The sequence below is a fragment of the Acipenser ruthenus genome, chromosome 17 (genome assembly GCF_902713425.1).
Source record: "Acipenser ruthenus chromosome 17, fAciRut3.2 maternal haplotype, whole genome shotgun sequence".
In the NCBI taxonomy this organism is placed as follows: domain Eukaryota; kingdom Metazoa; phylum Chordata; class Actinopteri; order Acipenseriformes; family Acipenseridae; genus Acipenser; species Acipenser ruthenus.
In genome coordinates this window covers 25,977,203-26,002,563 of record NC_081205.1, presented here as the reverse complement: position 1 = coordinate 26,002,563, position 25,361 = coordinate 25,977,203, and the positions used below count along the sequence as shown (strand labels likewise).

The window sequence follows — 25,361 nt, the reverse complement described above, 5'->3', positions numbered from 1 at the left end:
AATTCAAGAAACTAGGGCATTGTCTGTATTTAATATTATAAGAAAAGAGTCAATCTTCTTTGACCTATGGGTCCAACTGTTCAGAGTTCCTTCACCTTGACTTTTGACTTTGGCAGCAACATCTTAAGATTTGATTTTTCGTGACTTTTAACCTTACCTTAATCAGGCTTCCTAAAAGTTCCTCACCCTCCTCCCTATCACTTTTTTTTTCACAGCTGTGTCCCTTACAGAGGTCAATGGTCCCCCATCAACCAACCTCTGAACAATATATAAAGTGACACCTTAACTGAGGGAAAAATCCAGAGTCAAACTGTCAATTCCTAAATAATTATTGTTTTACTTATAAACCATCAATCTTGAATTACAAATAATGCTTTTGATATCAAGTAGTTCAAACAGAGGTCAGCAGCAATGGGTCCCGTGTAAAATTAACATTAGAACACTCCTGGGCTATCTCCAGTCTTTGTATTCATTGTTTACAATTCTTAGTCTTCAATAGAGTACAATGGCATAGGAAAATCGAAGGTGATTGACAGACCCAGCAAGACAGGATGCTAAACCAAATTAGTAAGAAAGTGTTCTTCTACACTATTAGATTACACAAACAGCATGTGCTGCCTTGGCAATCATCAAATGATGATTCCATTTCCCAAATAAAATGAGTTTACGCTGTCAGTCGAAAGTGTAAAATAAAGAATACTTTTTTTTTACAGATGAATACGTCTTTTTGAAATGTGTGCAGTGCGGGTCAAGAACATTTTATGTAGTAGTGTGTGCACAATGAAATTAAATACAGATCTTGCTGTGTTCATTTAAGACTTGCTAACAAGTATCAACCAGAAAGGTAAAAGGAGGAGCTCTGCACATGTTCTGTTTTCTTTTCAATGGTTCTAAATACATCGGTAGGATTATGTTGCAAAGATGTATTTATTTATGTATGAAATGCGTTTACTGTGTAAACTCGTATCCCAGTGCTTTCAGGTACCATTTACCTGTCTATTATATTATATTATATTATATTATATTATATTATATTATATTATATTCTTTAGGATTACTATGCAGAACTACTATACCCAACTATGACGCTCTCGGCTGAATTACAAATATTTTTTTTTTATGTAAATAATCTGACATCCACCTGATACAAATACATTTCAGATTACTGTATAACATTTATAGCATTGTCTACTATATATTATAGGAATATGTAACACTGTTTTATACTTGACTGAACATGGTCTAATATATATATATATATATATATATATATATATATATATATATATATATATATATATATATATATATACTGTATGTTTAAGCAATGCCCATCAGTTCATACATTTTAGAAATATATATGTAAAAAGATGATATATAATATGAGGTATTTTTTGGCACAGAGATCCTAAACTCAAGTTTTACTAGCTCTTCTCAGCCCCAAATGGATATCCACATCAACAAACTCACATGGCTTGAGAAAATTGACAATCATAGCTGAATAGAGTTGTAGCATGGAGAATATACACACTTCCTGTCCTGTAATGGGTCTACGTCAAGATCAAGGGTGTAGCTGTGTCATTAATGTCAAATCCATGCATGAATGCGGTATATGACTTTTCAGCAGTACTATGAACCAATTAACCATTAAAAAAATTAAATAAATACAGAAATAAATCTTATAGTGCCCTCATTGTGTATGATTCTTAATATATCTGTTTGTATATGATCAAACATTGTCAATAAAATATTTAATGTGTTAACTAAATACAAATCGAAATGCTTTCTTTTGTTCACAGTGTTAGCCATCTAGCTAAGGGGCAGATAAGTATGACACATGGCTAGAGGTACTAATTGCGAGTTACAAAACCGATAAACACAAATGAAAAATGACTATATCTGCTTCAAATCATGATGTTATTGTCTGGAGAAGAAGGCATCCATGGTTCACTTTGCAGTTGCCAGCTGCAGGGATCTCTGCTGATGTACATGTTTCCTTTGGGAAGACACACAGGTCTCCTCACCTTTAGAGCATCTTACTTTTACTGTAAAAATAGTTGTTTTCACACCAAGAAAGAACACAGACTGCGCAGTACATGTCCCTTTTCCTACATGTTCAGATATCTTTTACAGGATCTGCTAAAGCCAATATTGAAGAATCTGCAATGTCGGCAACACATATAATACCGGGGAAACACCTATTGAACAAACCAAGTATCAATCTTACAAATAAACCTATTAATATATTGAAATATGTTCTGCTGTAAAAGACAAGGTAAATATAGTGGGTCTGTTTTAATGATATAACCATTTGTCTGTGTTCCTACCTGATGACAGAATACGTATGCTTGGTTATACATGTTGTAGTTAAGATATGTGCATTAAGTATATAGTAACAGCTGTTTTGTTCTAGTGTATTGCAGTTAGGGAAACAGCGATCTACAGTGAACAATTTATACTCAGGCATGTGCCACCCAATATTACTTACGCAACAAAACAAGCTTGTCTGAAGGTCAGTGACTCAGAGGCAAAAAAAATCCATTGGGCTGTAATGTGTTGGATGTCATGTGATTGGAGTATGTAGTATGACACAAATGCACATTCTTTACTTTTGTTATTCTGTTGATGGGAAGCATGTCATGTCATCTTGCTTTGTGTCATAATGCAGCCGTTTATCCTAAACTGAAATTATTTTTATCTAGCGGTGTTCATTAATGAATATATTCTAATAACATTGGACAAGCATTTGTGGCAGCTATTAACATTGTGTTACACTGATACAGAGAACTCCTCTTCAAGCTTCTCTTTAAATAAACAGGGATGCTGCAACATGCATCTGGATGAGAAACATTAGCAAGAGATTAAGTTTATGATATTTATATCATCCATAACTTCAAATCCTAAATTCTGAGGCACAACCATTAAACACATGAGAAAAACTATTAACTATTTCCTTTCTGAAGAACATTGAAAGTCTAAACCAGCTAAATGATGGACTTCTGATGTTATAAGTTGGTTTAAAAACAGTATATTGTTGTTAAATATGTCTAACAGGTAATATGTAAAGTCCAATTTGTGTGATTTAGCTTTTAGCTGAGAATTATGAGTTGTGAGAAAGTACATTAGATGCAAGCTCTGAGGAATCAAAGGGTTACAGCGCCCTCTGTGACCAAACTGTGGTAGGTCTAGAATCTTTCTACCCATTATCTGGTGCACCTGCCAGATATCATTGCTTTTTTTTTTTTTTTTACCACTCTAGTGCAAAGGCCAACTGTTGACAAAAAGTCCACTGCATTATATATATATATATATATATATATATATATATATATATATATATATATATATTATTACACAATGCACAGTCCAAGTGAAAAGGGAAAATACAAAATCTAAATCTGAATACATACACATGGTTTAATATAGTAATATCTGTACACATAAAGCAATATCATATTGTTAAATAATCAATGTAATTGTAATACTTGTCCACTTCTTTACCCTCTGCCACTGCCTGCATTATTATCTTGTATTGGCAAATAATAATATGTGTGTTTTAATAATATTGTTCTGCAACCACAGATGTCTCAATAATGTATGTAACTCTATCGTTCTTATGTCTGTACATTTATCTTTACATTGTTTTTGAAAAATACATTATACAAAAAACAAGCAAATAGGACTGGAATGCAGAGATAAAACTCTGAAGAACTCTCTGAAGACAACCTTTAAAACCATAACTGATTTGGTTTTAGATGGAAACACCCATATCTTACTATCTTGTTTCTCGTGTTGTCAATATTGTATAAAGTTATGGATTTGCCAGAAATGAAAGACAGAAATGATGTGTCCTCACATAACGCTTTTATTTGTACTAATTTCGATTTTTAGAAGCACTTTCTATGCACAATGTTAGACCCGACTTCTTTAAACTCAGCAGGGGTGATCCACATCTGACCGAACGAGGAGAGCGAAGACAGAATCGAGCCTCCCATCCAAACGGATATTTTCCTTTCAGGTGGGGCAAACACCTTGACTGGAGTCCCAGCGGGAACCAATAAGGTCATCTCTTTGGCTATCCGAGCTTCCATGCCTTCGAAGAGACTGGATCCATATTACATAAAGTGCAAGGGAAGAGCGTAAGTTTAGCAACACTTTTCAGTGTCAAATTGTAACAGCAATGTAACTGCCAAGCGACTCTGCTAAATGAAGCTATAGATAAAACCTGCGGTCATCACTTTGCAAGTTGGGTTTGGAGGCTAAAAGGTGTTGGAGGGTGTCTATTATGGATTGTTCATCTTACCTTGGATTTTGCAGTACTTAAAGAGTCACCAGGGATCCCTAGAGACAACAACTAAGATGATCCTATAGGGCCTCAACTGGACTGAGATCAGTCAATATGGCAGGAATATAATGGCTGGTGTAGATCAAACTGAAATGCATACTTGTATGTTCATCAGTGATGGGATTGTTATACAGCCATGATGATTATAATTTTCCTAACTTACTACAGCAACAGAAATCAGAGCATCATAAAATGGCCATGGCATTTGTAGCTCTGTCTTTGAAACACACAGGATGATCACCTGATTTTTGCAGAATAAACTCTGTTGGTGAGCCTGGTTACAGGGATCCCAGAAGACTACAGTTTCATGTTGGGGCACGCTTGGAAGATTCCATTTCCCTCAATAGCTCACATCACACCACATTATATTCAAACTCTGTGCCAAAGTAAGGCGTTCAAAGTAAATCTAGTTAAGACGTAATTTGTAAACCAGATTGATCCCTAGTAAAGAATATACACAAATTGGTAATCCCTATTAATTAAACAGCTAATGCACATATTGACATAAACAAAATTAAGCTTATTAAGTTATCTCTACAAACGTACTAAGTCATTTACATAGGGGTTTTTTGTTTTGTTTTATTATTATTTTATTTATTTTTTAATTTATTTATTTATTTATTTATTTATTTATTTATTTAAAATATGCTATAGTCTTGACTTATTTATTTTAATATGGCGAACAGCTCCACCTACAGGATACTAATGGCAATTAAATGTGTGACCCACCTCAGAAAGAAGCACGGAAAAAGTAATGTCAAGTGAAGACCTACAAGAAATCCATTTAATCATCAAACCCGCACAGCACAGCATAAATAAATAACCAAAGAGATTAAATGTAAAAAAACCCGTCTTCCTTGACAAAAAACCGTCTTGTTAGATATTTGAAATAATATGAATAAAAAGTTATGATAACATAATAATGTACATTTTATTTTATCAAATTAAATGTTTATTTCATAATGTAATTATAAATGCCAACCTGAAACTTCGAATGTTGCGCATTATATTGTTAAGAAAGTAATAATGTGGTTCAGTTCCTAAATCAATCAGAACACCTCCATTAAAAAAAATAAATAAAATGTAGCCTATGGTTGTGGTCACATCTTGTGAAATCAGTGTGGTGACGTAAGGATGTTGCAGGTTGTTGATTGTTGTCTCACAAACTAAACATATCATCGTAAATGTAATATCAAGATGCAAACATTTGTTGAAAAACGAAAGCTTCAGTTATGTCGGGGCTAAGATGTGCATCTAACTAAAGCTACTTAATTCGATTTTTTTTTTTAAATTAAAGATTTACAAAACACTTCGAAAATGGGAGACTTGCAACCAGCAGTGGTAATCGACAACGGATCGGGTCTGATCAAAATTGGACTTGCAGGCGATAAAGAACCTAGATTTATATACACCAATGTGATTGGTAGGGCTAAAGCCAAATCGATGATGATTGGTGCGGGGCAGAAGGACTATTACGTTGGAGAAGAGGCACAGCAGAAGAGGGGTATTCTATCAATAAAATACCCAGTGGAGCACGGTGTTGTCTTATCTTGGGATGACATGGAGAAGATCTGGAAAAATGTCTACGACAATGACTTGAAGATTAAATCTACTGAAAGACCTGCTATTCTGACAGAAGCCCCACTTAACCCTTTGACCAACAGGGAAAAGATGTGTTCTGTTCTCTTTGAAAACTTCCAGGTACCCGCGTTTTATGTGGCAATCCAAGCCGTGCTTGCTCTTTATGCGTCTGGACGCACCTCTGGGTGCGTAATGGACTCTGGAGATGGTGTTACCCACACTGTACCCATCTATGAAGGTTACTGCCTGCCCCACGCAGTATTGAGGTTGGATTTGGCCGGCAGGGATCTGACGGATTATCTAATGAGGATTCTGACAGAAAGCGGGGTCACATTTGTGAGCACTGCTGAAAAGGAAATCGTGAGAGAGATCAAGGAGAAGATTTGCTATGTCGCGGTGGACATAGCGGCCGAGATGGCCAAATCAAAAGCAGACTGTGCAAAAGATTACAAACTTCCAGATGGGAAGGTGATTCAGGTGCACAACCAGACGTTCAGGACCCCCGAAACTCTCTTCCAACCGTCCAACATCGGAATGGAAGCGCCCGGGATTGATAAACTCTTATTCAACACCATCATGAAATGTGACATCGATCTAAGAACCACTCTCTATAGCAACGTTATTCTATCAGGCGGATCCAGTCTCTTCGAAGGCATGGATGCTCGGATAGCCAAAGAGATGACCTTAATGGTTCCCGCTGGGACTCCAGTCAAGGTGTTTGCCCCACCTGAAAGGAAAATATCCGTTTGGATGGGAGGCTCGATTCTGTCTTCGCTCTCCTCGTTCGGTCAGATGTGGATCACCCCTGCTGAGTTTAAAGAAGTCGGGTCTAACATTGTGCATAGAAAGTGCTTCTAAAAATCGAAATTAGTACAAATAAAAGCGTTATGTGAGGACACATAATTTCTGTCTTTCATTTCTGGCAAATCCATAACTTTATACAATATTGACAACACGAGAAACAAGATAGTAAGATATGGGTGTTTCCATCTAAAACCAAATCAGTTATGGTTTTAAAGGTTGTCTTCAGAGAGTTCTTCAGAGTTTTATCTCTGCATTCCAGTCCTATTTGCTTGTTTTTTGTATAATGTATTTTTCAAAAACAATGTAAAGATGAATGTACAGACATAAGAACGATAGAGTTACATACATTATTGAGACATCTGTGGTTGCAGAACAATATTATTAAGACACACATATTATTATTTGCCAATACAAGATAATAATGCAGGCAGTGCCAGAGGGTAAAGAAGTGGACAAGTATTACAATTACATTGATTATTTAACAATATGATATTGCTTTATGTGTGCAGATATTACTATATTAAACCATGTGTATGTATTCAGATTTAGATTTTGTATTTTCCCTTTTCACTTGGATTTGATTAGCACAGTCATAAATTACAAAAAATGTTTGTTATTTTTACATCTAGTTTCAAACAGGTGGTTACCAAAATGGAAAATGTACAGTTTTGATGTTGCAAATTTAATTATTTGCATTTCATTTTTATGTTCTTTACTGTACACATGTACATTAAATACTAGAATGAGCACCATCATTCTGCTCTAGTTTGTAGTATCTCCATGATACCACTAGAGGACATTAAGAAATTGGTCATCTTGTTGGTAGACAGAATAACAATTTAGTAATGCTGTTCTCAAAGGGGCATTAAACCTATACTGTTGTAACATGTGCAATGCCACTTAAAACCGTTACCAAAAATGTAACATGCAAAGGTAGAGGCATTTAGTATTTATCTGAGAAAAAACACACACTACCATCAGTTTATTTTGCTATTTATTCTAATTGTTTACAGAGAGCAGATTTTCGATTCATTTCCAATAAGTGCACTAGACTTGATGTTTATAGTGCAGTAGTATTTGACATTCAGTTTAACATACAGTTTTAAAATATGGTAACTAAATTATTTTTCTGTGCGAGGTCTGTTTATGTCAGAATGTAAAAATAAAGTGGATAATGTTTAATAAAAATGATGTATTTAGTTAAAACATGATGTATACTATACTATTATTGATATACAACATTTGTGAAAAATAAAACAAAAAATTATAAAACATAAAAAGATTTTCACGGGGCTCTAGTTAAGTGGAAATGCTGTTTGGAAGATAGCACATGCAATTCAGATGTTAAGTATTCTCATGAAAATTTAAACAAACTATATAAAAAAAAAGGTAGCCTTGTGTAGGCTTTGTTGAGATCTATTACTACACTATTCAGTTGGCTGATTTACTGTCTGGTTCCACAGGCTTCACCATAATGTACAGCTGATGATTTTTCTGCACAGTGTGCCCACAAAGTCCTGTTACCCTCATGTTTTTCTTACAACAAACTTGTATTTTCTGTTGCAGGTGAGTTGAGCTGAAACGAGCTGTCAGTGATGCATTTGGCCTCATCACTCCATCCATGTTAAGGAAGATTTTGCACCAAACATGGCGACAGATCATTATCTTACATGAAAATGATGACGCTTACACCGATCCTCTGGACTTCTAAAAATAGTTAAATACTTGTACTGAATACAATTAACTATGTCTAAATACAATTATCAGGACTTTGTGGACACCCTGTAGACAAATATTTTCAATTGATAATATTTTTTCCACCAGTAGGTGGAGACTAAATGCCATTCTTTACTTGCACTACTTTTTGTCACATATGTCTTGATTGTGTATTATGAAAGTATACATCTTGTACCAGTATTGCACATTTGAGTTTGGATCCAGGTAGTGAAATCCCTGTCACAGAGTAAAATAATGCCCATGTGGTTCATGTTGTTCTACCTTATCGCTCACTCATTTTTGGCACTGGGGATCAGAGGTGTTTTCTACAGTGCCTATCCATACAACCATGCAAAGTTATTTTCTTGAAAGTATGCAATTGATGAACACTGCCAGACATGAAGGAATTGAAAACGATATGCCACACATTCAGTAAGTATCTCATGTGAATAAGTAATGCAAAACACTTGTATGACAAATGTAACAGGGCTGGAACATTGCAGCACATGACTGGAGATCATTTACATGCATATGGAGATATTCCTTATGTTAATTAAGCACTAAAGCATGACAGGGTGTGGGTTATCTCCATGTAACCCAATGGAGTTTGTTTTATAGCTTTTTATATATTTTCAAGTCACTAATATTTAATGAGCAGTGTGGGGTGCTAGTTGATCCATTGGATCGTGTGGTAATTCTGAATACTCAATTAATTATCTACACAATCCAAACATGTTTATGATTTAATATCTGATTTCACAAAAGGGTTATTGGAATCAAATTCATATGGACAGATTTATCTCAAAATGTCACATTGATATTGACCATGTGACACCTGTCCCTCTATAAGCAGTGCTGACACAGTGGGTCAGAAGGATGCATTCTTAAAATGATAGTACTGCTTATTGTAATTTCCAAACAGAGATCAGAGTGTGGTTTTATCTGAACAATAGCCTATTACTTTTTGATAGTTAAATAATCCATTGGTAAAACTTTTTTTTCTGGAAAAGTTGCAGGTATTTGGCAGTGCATAAACGAGTATGTTTGCAGATTTTGCTCTTCAGTGAGGAACATAAAGGAGAAATATGTGTCCTGTATGTAGCTTAAAATAATGGAACATACCACACGGCCATACATTCATTCAAGTGCTGGGAAGAGGAAGATGTATTTAACACACAACCCACTGTGAATGTTACTTTGCTTTTAATGTATTCTCTGCAATTTACAGGCAGCACTTGAATTTCATTGTTCCTATCGAAACATCAGTGACTTTAATTTCCTGTTGGTCCATTAAATGGATGTGATTATACCTGATTTTCAAGTCACAATGCTTCAAGGCTGTTATTATGGGTGAGCACTTGTGATTCAGCTATGAAACTATCATAGCAGCACGGGTCACATCCCCTTCTGCACACACTGTAGACATTGGGTGGGAAACTTTTTGTTTATTTTATAAAATATACATACCATATACATTCTTCATCTGCTAAAATGAGATGTTCACTGTTTGAATGTCAACTCATGTACTTTTTGTTTTCTGGAACCATGTATTGATCAATTCTATATCAATAACGTCTCTATTAGTACAATGTTTAGCTACAGGTGGAATTCATCTTCAAGATAAAATATTTCATACAGGGGTTAGAGAATAAAGATTAAATACACCAAGTTGCTTGAATGGACTGTCCATCCCACACATGACCAGTTCATGCGCTATGCAATTTGATGTCTGTTTTGTATTTTGTAATCATAACAGCTGCATCTCCTTATTACAAGTCAAAACAACGGACCTGAGCAAGACAACAGATCCGAGAGACGTTGATAGAGGGCCTGCGATGGTTGCTCGGTCTCTGTGACTTTTTCAAGGGCTAGACCACAGCAGCCATCATGTTGATGTTCACTGGAGTCTTAACAATCTAGTCAATAAACGCATGTGTAAAAATGATTAAATTCGAATATATTCTGTATTGGTCTAAATGAAAGCAATACTTTGAAGAAAAAAAATCACACTTTATATGGTCTTTCAGGAAAATAATTCTTATAGTAATACCATTAAATACTTTATAATTTATAGTGCAGAAACAACTGAAGTCAAAATAATAATAGAATGTCCCACAATAATATCAATTGCAGATATTGTCCACCGGAGGACGCTCGTTACCCATAACAAAAGGAACAAAAGCCATCTGTTTTTTTCCTTCACATAGCGTTACATTTTGCTAAACTTCTACAAGAGTGCAACACTGTTACACATTCTGCAGTGTGTTATCAGGCGAAACAGATAATATATTTGCAAAAAAAGTTGTAAAATGTTCTTTTAAGCCAATTAACTGACAGATTGGAACCGGTCAAAAGTGTGTATAATAAAACAAAGATCACACAAAGAGTTAAGAAGGCAATGTTTATAGCGTCTTAAAGCATATAATTACACCATGATTGATTTTACATTTAGGAATAAATCAGTCTGTATTTAAATGTTCCGGTAAGAATTTGAATATATGTTTTGCTTTTCTATTTTTGTATATCTGCTTCTTTTTGTGGACCAAAACATGATTTTCGCGTTAAAAAAGTGCAATACGCTAAATGAAATAACCGAAGAACACCCGGTTTTATTGTAGACTACAAACAAACATTAATATGAGACAGAATTCTGGATTAAAATAACAATACCAAAAAAAAAAAAAAAGATTTAAAAACGATCGATTTAAAATGTTTCTGTTTGTTTGTTTGTTTTTTATTATGATTATTCAAAATAAAGGTTTATGGCTTTTGAGGCAATCTTATTTCTCTCTTATTTATCACATTTTCTTTTCTTTTCTTTTTTGTACGTTGTAAAGTAGCCTTATAGATCATTGATAAATATCCCTGTTGATCATTTGATTGATTACCTCTCTCAAAGGTCACACGGGCTTGCGGTAATTTCCTTTCGCCGGAGGCTCCCTTTTCACTTTTACTCCGGTGGAACGACAGCTCCAAGTATACAAGATGTGTTTTTATTTTAACCCCTAAATAACCCCCAAATAACAGAAATCACGCAACACAGCTTAACTGTCAGTAAAAAAAAAACAAAAAACACGATATTTTATCTCGTACATCGTTTGCTGCATTATAAAAACAGACGTTATTAGACTAAAATTAAATTTCATGTTTTCCATTTGGACAGGGTTTAAATATGAACTGTAAGAAGGCTATTAATTTAGCTATACTAGCCTGGGTCTTGAACCCAATTAATTTCTAATAATTACAGCCCAAGGGGCTAGATAGATCTTTCTGCTTTCCTCAGCCCTGCCATTTCAAGCTACCGAGGTCAGCATATCATAGTAAAGTAGGCCTATGTATTTTGAAAATAGTGACCATAACAGTGAGTTATTGCAATGAATGAAAACGGTTTACATTTAGGGTAATTGAGCTCATAGCTGTTAGACTGAATCAAGAAAACTGTTCAATATGATTTCTGTCTACTTTTTTCATGCACCCGGGTTTCATTTTTAACTGCACAGTTTACGTCGAGTATTTGGATATGTGTTTTAACTGCTGTACAATGGTTAAATTAATCTTGCTGGAGTATGTTTGTTGGCTCTGAATGGCATGATGCAAAGTTCACTGCACAAAGACAATAGCAGCATAGCAACCAGATATAGGAGGTTAGAGTTGTTCAGATACCCATGCACTTGTTACAGGACAATACGTGGAAGCGAACATTTCCTGTTAAATGTCTATATATATATATATATATATATATATATATATATATATATATATATATATATATATATATATATATATATATATATATAGGCTATTTATTAAATAGCAATATACCCTAACACCTAATATTTTACGCGTAAAGATCAACTGACACTGTATGTTTTTTTTGTAAAATATTTAAACAACTTTGATTAGGTATTTTAAACGTGACATTACAACATATATTTTATGTAACGTATTTGTATTCTATGTATTCTATATATCTATTCAGAGCAACTTTGCGAGCAAATTGAATAATAATAATAATAATAATAATAATAATAATAATAATAATAATAATAATAATAATAATAATAATAATAAATTGTACAGGAAATGGTTCTGATAATTATCGGTCAAGTTAAGCTCGACCATTTCAGAAATTGTGCGTGAGACTTCAGCAGTTCTTAAACGAGTTGACCCGTTCTAAATGACCTTTTGCTTCAATGGAGATGATTTATTTCTTAATTATGTTTTTTTTTTTCTGCATGTGAAATTATAATGTACTTCTTAAATCCATTGGACATGGTAAATGACACAAAGTTGCAGAAATGAAAAGCTCATGCAATATCCCTAAATAGATCATTGAAACCGAAGCTTCTAAATACACTGATAACGTTCTCTCAGAAAATATTGTGTATTTGCAACTTTATAGTTAAATTATACTTTCTTCTTTTTGAATACCTAAACGCAACATCTGCCTTTCATTCTAGAATATGATTATTATTCATCGTTATGTATTATGGTGTGAAAGGTAAACCAAGACAACAGCCGATACATATGTAATTTCACAGGAAAAGCGCCCAGTACCCAGTCCCATGGCTGTGTGTCCGTCTACCAAGATGACGAGACGGTTAGTTAACCTCATCTGGTCCTTTGGGGACCAGAAACTATACCACAAACGCAGCGATCTGACCAGATCAGACATAAATGTAAACACCCGTTCAGAAAAATAAATTCTAGATAGGCCTAGCTGTGTTTTAATAATAAGCCTAGAATACATCACAAACGTCAATCGTATTATTATTTATTTATTTGGCAGAGTTTAGTTTAAGGTAGCGTAGATAACGTCAAAACTGTGTGTTGTGTAATAGCATAGGCTTTAAATAATATTTTGCTTTTTGATTTAGGCTAATCGTATTATACAGATATGTGTACGCTCTCTTTCAGAAAAGACCAACAATAATAATCCATTGAACATTTAACGACCTGACCCACTTTATTTGACATATTAATAGCTTATGGGTTTCAATAGGCTAATTAATCAATAGGCTAACTTGCTAGGATTTTAGCAGTGCAACTGTGTACGTGTCCCTTCAGGTAAATACTGTAATCAGGCTATCGTGCAAGCCTGTTCCACACTTACGGTTTATTTTGGAACATCTGGCCAAATGTTATTTGGAATTGGACAGTAACACAATTGGCATAGTGCACTTTTAAGGGGAGTCCCATCAAATGTACAAATCAGGACTTTTCTTTTTCTCTAGCACTGTAATTTCCGATTAAGACTAAAATACTTTAACGAATACATCATGACGTGACAGCGATACATTTCTTTTTGAAGAGCTTACAAGCGGGGCATTTTTTACACAAACGCAACATTTTCGGGTTTAGGGGCGTCACTTAAGGAAAGGAAATTTTATTTTTACCCCAACAACTCGGTAAGCATCACATTACTTCAAACTATTATTATTATTATTATTATTATTATTATTATTATTATTATTATTATTATTATTAGTAGTAGTAGTAGTAGTAGTAGTAGTAGTAGTAGCAGTAGTAGTAGTAGTAGTCGTAGGAGTAATAAACCTTTATTTTACTAGGAAATCACATTGAGATTAAAATATCTTAATCTCTTTTGCAAGTGAGACCTAGCCAAGAAATATTACAATACAAAAATACAAATACAGAAATAAAATACTTTATTTATGAACTAAAGAATCGTGACCATCTGCAACCTACACTTTAATAGGGGATCTGTGATGTAGGATGTTTTTGCCCCCCCCCCCCCCTTTTTTTATAGTGCGGGGGAGGGGGGGAGTAAATAATTTAACCAATGTGCTTTGAAAATAAAAGCTTCATGGTAATAAATAAGAAATTAAAACATTTAACATAGTTCGTTTAATGAAACTGTGTAACATTTATGTAATGTACCTTCCACAGAAGTATGTATCATAGCTGCTTGAGAACAGTTTATTATTATTACTGTCTCTCACTCTCCGTAGATCTGGGTTTAGAACACGCTTTTATTTCTGGCTCGCTGATCTTTCAAGATCTGAAGCAAAAGCAGATCTCTCCTCGATTGCCATGTGACAAGATCAGTAATATCAAGTGATAAATCGCTCCAAACTTTTTTGGCGGTGCTGGCAGTTTGGCAGTGCGCATGTGCGAAGGTGTCCAAACTGACAATGCTGCAGAGATAGCGAGTCTGGATTGAGAAACAGAGAGAAAGACAGAGAAAAAAGAAAAAGGAGGAAAAGATCCAAGAAAAATCAAACAAACCCACGCCGAAAGACTGGCATCATGAGGTCCAAAGGCAGGGCAAGAAAACTGACCACAAGTAGGTGCAATATCCCTTTCTATGCCTTTTGCAAACTGCCATCTTGTACATGGGTATCTGTTATGTGTTATCAATGTTTTCACATCTAGTAACAACCTGTATTCTTTACATTACTGTCACTAGAACTGACCTTTCCTCGCTCCACGTAGAGTAACCTTGCAAAAATAAAAGGGAAAGTTCATTGAAATGGCATCGGGCTCGCTGGTTTTGTTGAAAGGAGTCCTGTAATACCACAAGCTAATATTAGCAAAATGAGTTTGAAAAAGTTGGAAAAAAAAAGAAGTAACTTAAACACAGAACGAGCTGTGAACAGTTTTGCTTTGCATGTAGTGGGCGCTGTCGCTTAACTTCACGGTCCAGCCCGTGGACTTCGCTGTTAAATATACGCTCAGTTCTGGTCACTCTAATTTGCAGCAGCAACATTGAAAAGGCAGGTGGGCTTAGAGAAAGCAAAAGATCCCGAAAAGGAATGACGAGTTTATATTATACCATGCACTTTACCAATGTAAGTGAAAAAGAGCAAATCTGGGTGATTTCTGTCGTTGAAATGTTGCTCGTACTGGTATTACAGAAAAAAAAAAACAGCTCTTAGATTGTTTATGTGCTATAGAAAATAATCGTCTTTACTCATAAAAGCATGTTTCAGCGACTGTATTTTCCATGCAACATTGTCACACTGTGAGTATTTTTAAAGTGGTTTTATAATATATTTGCGTTCGGTGTATTTTTCTGCAGAGTGCTTTGTGATAATTGTTTTATTATGCAACAAGTGGTCATTTAATGCTATAATTCGGTTTTAGAAATCTTTGTAATACATCTTTGTAAATTGAGTGTTTTTCTCTGATTTAAGCTGCAGGACAGCAGGGTCTGTAAAAGTTGTGAACTAGGCTAGTGGAATGTCAGACTGGAGTAGGACTGTTTACTTGGATTTAAACCGTAGGACCGACTACTGACCCTGTCTTTAATAATAATTAATTAGCAACATAAGGGATAATGAATGCCTGCAGCGCTAACAGTAAAAAAAAATTACAGAGATAATAATAATAATAATAATAATAATAATAATAATAATAATAATAATAATAATAATAATAACCGAGAATGTTTAAAGTTTGTTTCGAAATCTCTCACCCCAATGTGTTGAAGTTTATGTAAATGCTGTAATTTCAGGCAGTTCTCCAGCAGATATTGGTAAATACAGGATCATTTTGACTCCATTACACCGTTTTCCTCATGTCTTTATTTTTTATGCAGGCAGGGACGTCGTATCCTGTCAACCCCAATAATATGATTTGTTCTATGGCGAGTTTTTTTTCAAATATCATGCATTTAATCCACCTCGTAATGCATCACATTTAATTCTTCTTCTTCTTCTTATTTTTAGAAACTTAAACAAATATATTTAATATTTCATCCCTGTGCTTTTTACGCCTAAAACTAAAAGTCCATTCATATGTGTTACGCTTGTACTGGTAATGTTTTACAGCAATTCAGTTCAGATGCAGACATAAAGGAAACTATTCCAAAAAATTTTGTATTTTGAAATAGCTCCTTTTCCCTCAAATACTAGGTCACACACACGGCACATAACAAAGGGACCGATGACACTAAAGTTATTTACCTTGAACTTGACCAGGGTTGTTTATATTACTTGTTTTGTGCACAACTTTTATATTGCACACTGTATATTCTTATGTTACATTTATACCCAACAATTCTATATTCTTATGGCTTGGAAATGTCGATTGTGCCTTTTTTACGCGGGTAAACCTTAAATAATTTATCAATGTGCGTGCTTAGCCCGCATCTGCAGTAATTCAAACTTCATAGATAAATTATTATTATTATTATTATTATTATTATTATTATTATTATTATTATTATTATTATTATTATTGTCAATACTTGATCTATAAAACATGTATTTAAAATACAAATAAAAGCAGCTATATTTAAGATGCTGTAACGTACATATTTAATAATTTGTAAATAGCATATTTTTTCGCAACACCAAAAAGTAACAAGTGCAAACTGTAACTAGCATATCAGGCAATGTTTGTACTACCTGCTGATGATGTATGTATGTGCGTGATGTTGTATAGATTATTGAGTACCTTTTAGTAGTTTTGCATACCACTTAGGAAAATGCACATTTTAAAATATAGTTTGTAAAACACTAACGTATTATTTAATTATTGTGGCAATGTGTTGTGTATACGTTTTTATGCACTAAAAGAATACTAAAAAGTATGTATTTGTGGTGTGTGTGTGTGTGTGTGTGTGTGTGTGTGTGTGTGTGTGTGTCGGAGGGGGGTGAGGGGGGGTAAAATTCTCAAGTATCGATTCACAGCCGCCTGATGAATGTGTTAAAGACGAAAACCGAGTTTATAAGAATTTAACAGTAAATCGTTTGCAGTTGTCACTTTAGCACTCACTTTACTATCAAATACTATCAACATGCACCCACTGACACAATTAGATATTATTTAGAAAATATATTCACCCGAGGTAAAACTTTCTAGAGTTTGTGCACCACTCTTTGTCTTTGTCGTTCTTGCTGCTGGGTTTGCTTTGTCAAAACTTTGCAATATGTGCTGAACGTTGTATGCAGCGCGAAAAAATTAACTTTCAAATAAAACAAAGTTAATTAACTGTTTGCAAAACATAACTTTGCGGAAGTATGTGTATTCAGACAGGTATTTACACCACCTTCCTTACACACATTTCCCTGTAGTAAGTAAGATCGAATACTTTGGACGATTTAGTTATGCAGCACAACAGCCATCTCACAGAATACTCTGCAGTTATGCGTCCACAATATTTAATACATGCACTTTTTTGTAAAATGTACTGTAGCAATTTGTGTAAATATGTTCAGAAAGCAATGTATTCAGGTTATTTTTTACATTAATAGTTGAAGACTTTTTGCACCATGGTGTGTAGCAAGAAGTCATTTCATTTTAATGTAATCAGTAAATACACTATTTGGGGTTTAGAGCTACATTGGAAAAGGTAATCCAGTTTTTGACATTTTCTTTTTTTTTGGATGGGGCAAAAAGACAAATGGTTTACAAATGAACCCATGCCTTCAATGGTATTATGTTTTAAATTGTTAGAAAGCATCTTCCCTACACAATTTTATTTTGTGAAATAAAAAGGACACAAACATGGTGAAGTCATTTTTAAATCGGTTGTTTGGATTCAACCCAACTCCTTTGTTGAGCATTTGTAAGAGATGTAGAATATATGGTGATGTTTCAGTAACTACAATATATGCACAGTTTGTGAAATATCCCTGTATAAGCGTAAGCATAACAGTCAATAAAATTTAAAAAAAAAAACACGGCAAATGGAATGCATGTCAGTCCCCAAAATAAAACAAGTCACTTAAAATCCAATTTCACAGGGCAGTTACAACCTATAATCTTCTCATGCATACTGTGCAATCTCCCTTCACAGTCTGAGAATAAGGCATCATTTGAGGCACATTTAAGGATTATTATTTGCTCAAGATGTAAACTAATGATTTCTACCTTTTAAATTCCTTGTCCGCTGGACCTCTCTAGAGACTGGAGTGGACCTGGCTCCTTGCCAGCTCTGTACAATATCAACATGGAATATTTCAATTCCCAGACTGCATTTAACAACTTTTTAAATAAATAAACTCATTGTGTGTCGTATGTTTAAAATTATTGCACCTCTTTCCTTTAAAGCTGTAACTAGAGGCCATCTTATACAATAGTTAAACCTACATACAATAACATGTTTATTATATATATTTTTGAGCAACACAGTAGACAATTTAGATATTTTATTTAACATCATGTAGTCAAAGAAACTACAAAATGATATTGCAAAAGTCTACTGGAAGCCATAATTGTAGTACAGTATTTCATGTTAGATTTTGAAATGTCATATTTTTAAAATGTTGTCAGTTTTTTGTTAAATATAAGGAAAACTACAAAGCGGTATGTAATTCAATATAAGTTAAATTAGTTAATTCTATAGGTTGATGCAAAATATTTGGCCATAGCTGTTGGTGACATGATAACTAATCAGAGATGAAAACAAAGTTTAACTGTGCAAGTGAGTTTGGCAAAAAAATCACTTGTGTTTGGTATAAATCATTTCTATGGGGAGGTCTATGTGAGTGCCATTCTGTTTTCAGTGTCCCACAGATATTCAATCATTCTTTCTGCTATACCTTGTTTGTACGCCAGGAACAGCTTTTGCCATTACTGCCATAAATGGGCATCAGCAGTGTTCATCTTTCACCCAAAAATGCTCACTTGGGTATAGAAAAGAATGTAATACAACATCTTACAGGAATATTAAAACTGACAGGAAGGAAGCTGTATTAAGCTGACAGCATACTTCTAGTTTTGTTGTAGTAATTAATTTGATTCAACACTTACATATAGGTTTATTCTAGCAGTTGGTTTAAGACACATTGGTACACCAAGGTTCTTTGCTTACATTCCCAACAGCTGTCACGGGATCATTCCATAGGAGCACATCTACATTTTTAATGGGCCATGTGTCATCTGTTTGTCTGTCATAGCTCATTATAAGCAGAATTCAAAAGAGTTAATAGATTGGGCCAGTTAAAAGGTGAGACAAGTGAGGGCTAGCACTAACAATATTAAAAAGATGTTGCATCAACAGAGACAGATAGTTAGGCAATCGTTTTTGTTATGCATGGCAACATTACTGCTTGGTCGGCCTCACAAAGTTTGGTATACAAATGTGTTAGGACTGCAATGTTAAAGAGTCACCAATGGTTTTGGTTCAAAAATTATGTTTGTATTTAAAAAAAAGAAAGCACAATTATACACACACTTGCAAACATGTATATCAGCAGGTCTGTCTATGAATCTAAACTGAGAAATGCAAAATGTTATTATCCGGTTTTTGCCCTTTTACCCAAATCATTTTGGTTTTCTGCATTCTTTCAGTTTGTATGCTATTTTATTTGATGTAATTGACAGTTGTAATTAAGACTACATTTAAAGAGCAATGGCGATGCATAAAGAACAGAGTTCATTACAAACACTCTTCAAAAGCCAGTCTTTAATTACAATTTGAGCTAACGTCTCAGGATTGGGGCCCACAGTTGAGTTGAATAATGTTTGTTCATTAGGGATGCAGAAACTAATGTTGTCAGCCATTTTCCATGCTATAAGCCAGCATTGTATATGAGAATGCAAACCGCATCACCTGCAAGCTTTCCTGACAAGCAGTGACTGTCAATGACCAAGCCTGGATCAGCAGAGCGGTTGGCTCAATAGTGACATTGACATGCTTAGTCTTTTCTTTCCCTCGAGACAGCTACTCTCATCCATCACACGAATGGCCCCCCATGGCCTTTAGGGGACTAAGATCCAGACAAACTTGTGACATCTCTTGGCTTCTTTAGTTCAGACATTAAGCTGGTCTCACAAATTTATCAATACAATGTGTGTCTGGATAGGATCTGCTGTTTCAGAAGTTGTATGCAACTCTTTATTTTATTATGCTGTTCTAGTTTGATTTCAGATAAGGGTCTGGGGTACACAAACATCCATCTAATTAATTTAAACTTTATATAATCACTGTGTCATCATGACCCGGTCCTGTTGACATGTTTTTAATGGTAACACTATAAATATTTACATTATCAGAATATATTACTGACTTTCAGAGATCATGGTCTTCATGAAAGACTTAAAACAAAAGATTTAACACTTTAAAATTAGTGATACAAAATGTAATATGAACAAAAATTGTATTTTCTATTGATTTTCAATTTGAAGATGCACTTTTTTACTATGATTTTTTCCCCCTATTTTATTAAATTCAATGTTTAATAGAAATACATTGGTGTATTCTGAAACAACAAACCATGTTTATCTATTGTACTGTGCATCATATGCAAGTCTGATTTTCTGACCATTACGATGTTAATTTCTTTGAAGTCTCTACATTTCGTACAACATAGAGACCGAGAAATTATTCCAGGAATGCATTGGAAACCATGAGTGGGCGAAATATTATTATGTCCTCATACAAATATACTTACAAAAATGCCTGTAGCCCAAGCCAAACTGCTTCACAGTGACATTGTAATTAACATGTTGCTTTTGTTTAATACACATTCACACATTATTGGTTCATTGGCTACCAGAAATAAAAACGGACAGATTAAAGCTTTTACTTCATTGCAAACTTTTTTTTTGTTAACAAATTATAATAAGTGTCTGTAATTACATTTGAACAAGCGTGTGATTCACTATTAAATTCAAAATAAGTAAACAATAATCCATACTTGTTCTGTACACTAGTATTAATTAATCATGATTGAAAGAAAAAAAACACTGAGTTGTCTTTTTCTTCACTGAAACAAAAGTGTAGTAAATATTTTAAGATAAATGATCATATTGGATTAAAAGAAAATATATCTTACCCTTTAGTTTTGTAGATGCTTAATCCTTAAAGATATAAAATGCAATGAAGAGCATTGCCTGAAAACTGCATATGTCAATAGAGCTGGTTAAAGTATTCATGAGTTTGAATAAAATAACATATATAACTAATATATTCACTCAAATCATGTATTTATTATTGACAAATACAGTTTATTAGACTTCTCTAGAATGCCATCACTTGACCGCAGATTCTTATGTTATTGTCCAGGCTGAAGCTCTGTCATAAACATTTCACTGATTCAGCATATTTTGTCAGAATTTCCACATAGTCATATCTAGCTGCCTCTTGCAGCTTGTGGTTTTGTCTATGCTTTTACAGTAAAATCCCAGATCGGCACCATTTTTTGCATAATATTCAGGATTATTGCACAGTTTTTAGTCTTCAAAACAGAGGGATTTAAAGAAGTTTTTACTGTTGTAAAATCAACTTCTTTAGGTCAATTGGTGTACTTTCAGATTAAGATGACTTGCTGTGCTCTACAAATTCTGTGTCTGACACTAGACTTTTTAAAGATTCTTAATTTAGTTTCCAAGCATATCTACACCCGTTAAGGTAATAATGAAAGCTGTGTCTGTACATATTCTTTCAATGTCGTTTCTTTAACATAATCACAATTGTTTTGATATTTCTATTCACATGTTCTGGATCATTAATCAACTGGGGAATGCTCCTGAACACATCCCATACACAGTATTAGCAGCATCTCATAGTAACCAGGCAAAGATTTTCAGCTGCCCACCACTACTCTGTATTGCATCTATTCTTACTATAGAGCAGGTGAAGCCAGTAGTGTTAAAGGCCACAGTCTCACACCTTTGGGAATGTGGACAATGGGTAATTTAACAGGTAGTCAGAATTCAGCATCAGTAGTGATTTTAGAAAACAAAACTACAGTGCAGGCAGCTGTAGTCTAAATGATTAAACCTCAATATTGATGCAACAGAATCATTGCAAATGTAAAGGAAATTGAAAAAAGTAACATGGGATATAGTGCTGCCTTGTTATTGGCACGAGGAACACTAGGAAAGGGTACTTATAAAGTGGAGTATTGTACATGTACAATTTACTTTGAACATGACATGATGTAAATAAACCAAATTTGTGTGTTATTGAATTGTGAAATAATGAGGGAGCATGCCATTAACACCCCAACCTCCTGCAATATTTTTCACATTTATTACTCACCACCCCATCGTCTCTCCCCTGCAGGACTCTTGGGCCCTTACAGCCATGTTTAAGGTAGGATGTTGAGCACAGTCCAAGCCCCCGCAGAAGGTCTAGTGTGGAGAGTGTAAAGCAGGTAGAGAGGATAGACAGTTAGTTATGAAGTGACGGTCTCATCCCTGTGTTAATGAGGACACCATCAAACTGTCCATAATGACAATCTCATATTTTGAATAATAAAAAACGAATTTGCACAATAACTGTTGTCCTGCCTCACTTAATATGTAAATACCAAGTAATTCCTTACATGCTTTTAACTGTATCTTTACCAGTATCGACTGAGGAATCTATATGTATAGTGTAGTATTTATTTAACATTATAGTGCCTCACACACAGGCCTGGAATACTTTGTAAATAAAATGCCAAAAAAGACTATAAAATGTGTATGAAAATCCAGAATAATAGATTATAACCCAAAGGTTTATTTCTATTAGCCTAAACAATGCTGTGTTGTACAACAGTATCAAGCAAGTAGAACAATGCAAATTTCATTTTGTTACTGACTACCTCTGTGTCCTGTTTACAATGTATGTGCAACCTTATAAGTTACAGAAACACACTGAACACAATAGTAGAAAGTAAGCAGTGGTTTAAAATAAAAAATACATATTACTTCACCAGGAGAACTTGAGAGGAACCATCTTGTTTCAAGTGTGTTGGTTGTTATTACATACAGAAGGAGAACAGATTGAAGCTGTTACATTACACTCACATATCAACAGCGTTAGCTTAAATCAACACAATCCAGTTTCAGGTAGCACAACAGAAAAATGTCCTGAGGCTGGCAGAACAGTTAATGTGGTCAAGTAACACATTCCAAGTGAATGAAGCCTGGAAGTAAAAGGTGATTAGCCTGAACGAGATTTGGTAGCTGGGACCTTCTATCAAAACATTCTGAAGGATTGTGTGGAGCTTTGTTTTGCACATATCTGAAACCATGGTTCACCAATGATATGATCTGATGTTAGGTCAGTGATTGTCAGTTTAGTCTACAAAGAGAGCTGCTGGCCACATTCGGGAAGAAGTACAAATCTGCATATGATATACGTTCATTAATCTCTGTCCTATAATAAAAATATCGCAGCCATCATGACGGAAAATAGCTTATCACTATGAAACTATAAGCTGCCATATTTACGATTCTGAAAGTTTCTCATATTAATGTCTTCATCAGTCCTTGCCAAGATATCACTGGACCTTTGACTGTATATTATTTCTTTATTTAGTTCCAAAATTTTTATTATTATGGAGCTTGTTTTGGTTAGAATTTTAAAGTTTAGTTCCAATTGTGTCAAATGTACCATTATATCCAATGAGCTCAATTCACTTACTATTAAATATAACGTCAGATATGGTCCAGATTATCTTTTATACTTTCAGTTTGCAGTTTCATAAAGGAACTCTGTAGTTTGGCTAGACAGATAATAATCAGACTAAACAACGCCTTCTTGCAGTGCCAATCAAAACAGCCATGCAATAACAAATTAAGTTGATCTAAACCTTAACAGAGTTCAGCTGCCCAAGTCAATGGGTCAAGATAATGTGTTGAACCAGACAGGGTGTCTGACTATCTTGGGAGTGGTCTTTAGTTTTGCATGGGAAACTTTGTATGGTTACCACTGGGAAAAGCTAAGTATAAATAACAATGACCAGGCCTTAAAGAGTAAGTAGCGGGGTTCCGAAAAATATAGTGTTACACGTCCCCACGTGTTGTTACAACTGTTTAAATAACGTACCTGTAATTTTTCTTTTCATTGTTAACATCCTGACAACTTTGTACACATAACTTTAAACTCTTGTTTCAAAGCTCTTTTCGAAATGGCCGCTCTAGTGCACTGATAGTGCAAGAATTATTGCCCACATTGTTAAACAGGTAACAGCAATAAGGATCCATGATGTGGTATGGAACAGAAAAACCAGAGCACTTGTTGTGGTTTTTTTTTTTTTAATGGCTCTACCTGCAGTGACTTAGAGGACATCTCTCAACCCCAGTGCACTAGAGCGGCCATTTTGAAAAGAGCTTTGAAACACATTTTAAAGGTATCAGTGTAAAAAGTTGTCAGGATGTTAACAATGAAAAGAAAAATTACAGGTATGTTATTTAAACAGTTGTAGCAACACGTGGGAATGCGTATATATATATACACTTACGCGTTAACATTTTAAGGTAGGAAAGGGGGCTTTTATTGTACAATATAGATAAAAAGGACAGTATTGTGCCATGTAGTGAATGTTTACAGTTGGGAATAAGTGAAGAATTGTATAAATTGTTAGCTGATGCCAGCTTCATTTGCATTCAATAAGATATGGTACTTTAGTTGATAAGTATGTATTAAATTTGAATTCATACCACTTGTTGTAAAGTGTTACTGAAAAATGAATCAAAGAAAAAGTCATATCATCTCCTCCTTCATACAAAACCCTAACACTTATGTAACTGTTAAAGACCTTTATTTATGTACATTTTTTAGTATAATGTGTGACAGAAAATTTTGGACAAATAATATCCTCATGTTTTTATATATCAGGTTTATTGCCAGTTGCCAGTTCTCTTAAATGGTTCAATGGTCCAGAAATATAATCATCGCACACATTTCCATATAGGCTCACAGGATAGCTCAGTGCTTTAACTTTCCCAATTTGATTTAACCTTACCTATTGAATTTGGAAAAATAAATAGCTGATCTTTATATTACTGAAATCAGATCTACAAGTTAAAGTAATGCCTTCTGTTTTGTTGTTGAACATAAAAAAGTGAAAAAATATGTAACTGGATTCAACAGGTCGTGGTTGTTTATCATGTTTTAAAATCTTTTATAATTCAGTGTGCAAAACGTTTCTATGTCTAACAGCGGACGCGTGCATCGTTAGTCAAAGGAACAAACTCCTTCAGAGAGGTCCCAGCTCAATCAAAAACC

The 25,361-nt window shown here is 34.4% G+C and overlaps 2 protein-coding genes across 14 annotated transcripts in view; both read left to right on the top strand.

The window, feature by feature from the left end:
- The first annotated feature begins 5,662 nt into the window (after nt 1–5,662).
- LOC117423352 (uncharacterized) lies at nt 5,663–6,784 on the top strand. Its single transcript, XM_034038978.1, has one exon. It carries the CDS (start codon nt 5,663–5,665, stop codon nt 6,782–6,784), a length of 1,122 nt encoding a protein of 373 aa, XP_033894869.1.
- Nucleotides 6,785–13,765: 6,981 nt separating this feature from the next.
- Nucleotides 13,766–25,361, top strand: part of LOC117423468 (histone-lysine N-methyltransferase MECOM-like) — a 178,002-nt gene continuing 166,406 nt past the window's right edge. For 6 of the 13 annotated variants that reach the window (XM_034928730.2, XM_034928724.2, XM_034928726.2 and 3 more), the window contains exon 1: nt 14,363–14,753. In XM_034928730.2, the coding sequence (XP_034784621.2) occupies nt 14,717–14,753 (37 nt within the window). In that variant the 5' untranslated portion in view covers nt 14,363–14,716. Of the gene's footprint in view, nt 13,855–14,361; nt 14,754–25,361 lie in introns of those variants that run through there. The other 7 variants (XM_034928727.2, XM_034928725.2, XM_034928720.2 and 4 more) reach the window with 3 other exon arrangements.

Coding starts and splice junctions, on each gene's coding strand:
- LOC117423352 (XM_034038978.1), top strand. CDS start 5,663: ATGGGAGACTTGCAACCAGCAGTGGTAATCGACAACGGATCGGGTCTG.